This window comes from Limulus polyphemus, unplaced genomic scaffold (assembly GCF_000517525.1).
Source record: "Limulus polyphemus unplaced genomic scaffold, Limulus_polyphemus-2.1.2 Scaffold482, whole genome shotgun sequence".
Taxonomy (NCBI): domain Eukaryota; kingdom Metazoa; phylum Arthropoda; class Merostomata; order Xiphosura; family Limulidae; genus Limulus; species Limulus polyphemus.
In genome coordinates this window covers 351,285-355,995 of record NW_013666092.1, presented here as the reverse complement: position 1 = coordinate 355,995, position 4,711 = coordinate 351,285, and the positions used below count along the sequence as shown (strand labels likewise).

General features: G+C 29.9%; 1 protein-coding gene across 1 annotated transcript in view; it reads right to left on the bottom strand.

Annotated features, from left to right (window-relative positions):
* The window catches only part of LOC111085579 (TATA box-binding protein-associated factor RNA polymerase I subunit B-like), a 69,026-nt gene extending 64,905 nt beyond the window's left edge, over positions 1-4,121 (bottom strand). Inside the window, exon 1 of the mRNA XM_022384783.1 lies at positions 3,841-4,121. Coding sequence (XP_022240491.1) covers positions 3,841-3,930 — 90 coding nt within the window. The 5' untranslated portion in view covers positions 3,931-4,121. The remainder of the gene's footprint in view (positions 1-3,840) is intronic.
* Positions 4,122-4,711: the final 590 nt, after the last annotated feature.

Genomic DNA, 4,711 nt, shown 5'->3' with positions numbered 1-4,711 from the left:
ATCTTAGCAAATTGAAAAAATAAGAGGCTCTTATTTTATATTCTAGCTTGTCAATATCTGTAATTTGAGTTTATAATTCTATCGAAATTATATACTTAGTATTTTGACTTCACAAACTTAACCCTACTTTTTTTTTTATACTAATGGTAATAGTGCACTAAATAATTTTTATTTAATTAAATAATGCACCAAAGAACATAGAATAATAACACACAAAAAATGCAGACAATGTCCCATAATGATCAAAATTTTTCTGTCTTTCAAACTATGTGATAAGAGCCATTATAAATTCATCCAAGCTAGATGATATGTTTCCTATGAGAATGCCTTGGCTTTCTATTGGTTTAAAATAATACAGTATTAAATGTAAGAGAACTACTGACAACTCCTGAAAGAGGATGTGACAGGTGGATGTGGCAAGAAGGGTCTGATTTTCTATTTGATGGCTCTGTAACCAAACAAAATTGAAGGTGATGAAAATTATGCTTTATCTGAGCAATGACAATATTACAATAAGTAACTGACAATAAATTTTGTATTTCTTGGAGAATTGATAAATAAATTAGAGTATAGAGAATCCCTAGAGAAAAAATGTCACATTTCTCACACTAGGGGAAATTTGAGATCTTTTTTTCATATTGCCTTATAAAATTAAGAACTTTAAATCTGCATACTATTAAAATATAGATAATTAGCTGCAATTTTATTCTATGCTAATTGGTATAACGTGAACAAGCTTAATTAAATTTGGAATGTAACTCACTAAAAACATTGTGGCATGATGCACAATAAAGGATTCCTGTAGCGAGAGGGGTAATTACTGATGAAAAGTCACTAGACATTTTCTTATTCAATAAGCCAAGGAGACCACACTGTGAAGAGAGTGATGAGGTCTCACCAAAAAAGAAAGAAATAAACTAGATTAATCTTTAAGTCACTTCTTTCTCTGGTTAATCAATTGTTGCTTTATTTTGTGACAGCTGAGGTTTTTAAAATTTCTTGCAGTTTTGAAGTTATACATTATATAATAGGAACTATTTTGTTCATGAAATGCTATGTATGGTACAATGAAATATTAGGGTTTGAAGCTGAATAAAAATGTTATTAGAATAAAAACATACCATTTACCTCTTATTCATTAGAGGATGTCTTTCCAAAGAGTTAGACTTTTAGTGCTGGATTTATTTTCTATAATGTGTTAAAATGATGAATGTTAAAAAGATGCTAAGCAATATTTGCTAATCAAATTCAATACTGATTAGCAGAAACTGCTAATCAAATCCACCAAACTATTTTGTCCCCTGATTAAGATAGCTTCCTTTATTCTGCATTTATTGATGTTTTTTTTTTTTGTCTAAAACTACAGTATCTTGTATAGATATACTGTGGTGTTTTTTTAGTGGCAATGGTGGTAAAAATGCGAGGGTTTTTATTATGTTTGGTAATTCTGGTTTCCAGTTTCTTTGATGTAGAAATCTGGACAATTATTGCACATTATTTTATAAACAATGTTTATATTCTCTAATTCTATGTAATTATTATTTAATAATGGTTTTAGTATCCATTTATAAAATAATGTGCAATAACTGTCCAGAATTCTACGTCGGAGAAACTGGAAGAAAATTGGAAACTAGATTCATTGAACCTAATAAAAAGTCTATAACACCAGCTGAAAACTTCCTATACTCGCTTTAAGTTGACAATAGCCATAACTAATCACCAATTTACTCTTAAAAGGGCCAAGTCATCCCATCTACAGGAATTCAAAGCCAAATTAGTGTGTTTCAGTGATTTATGCATGCAATCTAGGCTTGAGACCCTGTCACTACTCCTTTTTGGTGTTATTACATGCTCTTAGAAATACCAAGCAAACTGATAGATTTCTGCTATTTTCAAGTATTCTTGCTGCTTTTAAAATGTTTGTATCTAATATTTTTTTATAAATGTATGTTAAGGCATTTGATAACTGGAAAAATCTAATTGCTCCTACACAACTGTTTTTTGTATCATTATGAGCTATCCAAAGTGCTGATTAAAAAATAAGGAATATCCGATATTTTCAAACATTCTTACTACATTTTTAAACGGCTATGTCCAGTAATTTTTAGTATGTGTGCTTTAAGATGTTTGAGGAATATTTTTTCACACTTCCAATTTTGATGGATAAAATAAAATGAATTACTCCATATGGGTATTTATGAACTGATTTTGTTTTAATATCATATATGAAAATCAAAGGAATATTTCTTGCTAAATATGGCCTTTTCTGTTGTTTGATTTTATGCTTTATTCATGAAAAATCACTGTTATTGTGGTGTGTAAACTAACATTTGGCCAGCAGAGAAAATTAAAATGTTTGACATCAATTATAACATTGCACTTGTGGCTCCTTTGATGATGCCATCCACAACATTTTTGGCCAGCATTTTACTTTTTTAGGTCAAGATCAATTCATATCTCAGTTTGTTTTCTACAAATAAGAAATGCTAGTATTTGCATATGTTGTTTGACTACACGAAACTCAACAATATACTGAATAACAAAAAAGTTTCATCTTCAGCAGTTTTCTATTGCAGACCTGGCTTACACTGCACTCTATAGGCTATTATTACTCACTAATAGAAATAGTCAAATACTGTAATATCATATCAACAGTGGTGTAATGATAAATTTACAGCACCAGAACTTTGCCAAAATTTGTCAAGCATGTCACATCAATGAAAGAGTAGAGATCTTAAAAGTTTATTTCAGTTGTTGCGAGTTCATTTTATAGAAACAAAATATAATCAACACTAATTATTTGAAACTATTTACATTACAACCAAATTGAAAAAGCATAAAATATGTAATTCAACATCCATTAAATTAAGCAGCATGGCAAAAAAACAACTGTGTACCAAAAAAAAATCACTAACATTAAAATAAGTTTTAAAATCACACATTTTATTAACTTACTCTTTTCTAACTGCACTATAGTATCAACAATCTTGACATATATAATGCCTTACATACCTCCTATCCTGCCAACAAAAATAGGCAAAAAAAAGCAACCTTTTTTGTGTATTATGTTAAATACACAGTATGGTCATAAAATATTCTATTATTAAGTATTTTAATACCATATTTGTATGTCTTAATAACCATGTGATGTACGACATAAACATTTCACTAAACCAGAACAGTTGTATTGTGTCTGACACATTCTGAGGGAAAATAACTGTGTGTGTGTATGTGTGTGTTGAGCAGTCTGAGAGAACTCTACTGGTGGACACAATGGATTGCAAACAGCTAGTATTCTCTGGCACTCTGAGTGTTTGGTTATGAAAAATGTTTAACTTTGTGTGTAACCTGAATAACTTTATATATATATATATATATTAAGTTTCCGAAGTGTTTGGATTCAGCTCCAATTTCAGGGGCCAGAATGGTGCTCCAGCGTGTTTCAGCAGCACAACACTCTTGCATATCAAATATTAAGTCTAACTTTCATAACTTTTGTGCTTGCAGCTAGCTTTTTATCAAATAATTATGACTGTTGTTTACAATTGGCTTGAAATTGAATATTCATAATCATACCTTGATTATCAACTGTCAAATAAAACTACCACTATTGCCGAGTACAAGTGCTAAACATTAATATTAACCCAATGACACTGACAACAATAACATTTTGCCAGCTAGTCATAACTAACTTCACTTCTGCGATATTTTATGTTCTTATCCTGTGTAATATTAATACTAATAATATTATACGTAATATAAATTTTTAATGAATGACTATGTTTATGTTGTCAATGTCAGTGAGTTAATGTTTAGCCAGTGACCATCAACTAAGCTTACCTGTTGTAGAGAAAAACATTCCTCACAGAACCATCGGCCACTTTCAAGTTTCAACGTGTTGCCCTCACAAATATTACAAATTCCCTTCATCGTGGTATTGTTTCTTTTAAGATACTCCTTTTAAATTCTAGTTCTACACGTTAATTACAAGTTTCCTTCCTGATATCTTTCTTTTAAAATATTCCTTCTAGTTCAACGCGTTAATAATAATGGTCTCGTTCTAACCAAAATATACCATCTTTAAACGTTATTAAATAGTGATCATACACAGACCTAACTTTGGCTAAATTTTATAAAAGCTACAATGATTGTTATATTTCAAATTCCTTCCAATGTTACGTATTATGATAAACAAAATCAACCAATACCTTTATGTCCTCTTAAACCCAATAAAATTTAAAATCGAAATAATTATTGCTAGATTTAAAATGTTACTATTTTAAGATTGTTTTAAAATAATGAAAGAGTATATTTCAATACAATAATCATGCCTATACGGTCATTTAAAATCTATTATTTTAAACTCTACATTTATATATAGTGCCCGACAAAATACTTTAAAGTCAAAAACATTTATTTTGATTCCTTAGTTTTGTGTTTTTATGTAATACAAGCAAATGTGCCTGTTCTCAGTGACGGGAAAAGCTTCAGTTAATCTATCAAGTTAAATAATTTTATGGACTTTAAAAAGGTTAATTGTGTTGCATTCTTGGTTTCACTCAGAGCCAAAGTTCTGAACTACTTATATTGCTCACCGCGAAAAGTAATTGTTGAGCACTTCAGTCATGCTAAGAGCCGCTTAAGAATAACATACTGTTACGTCTCCGTTTTTTTAATTAACTGATTTTCCGTAACTTCGTACCGACGAAAC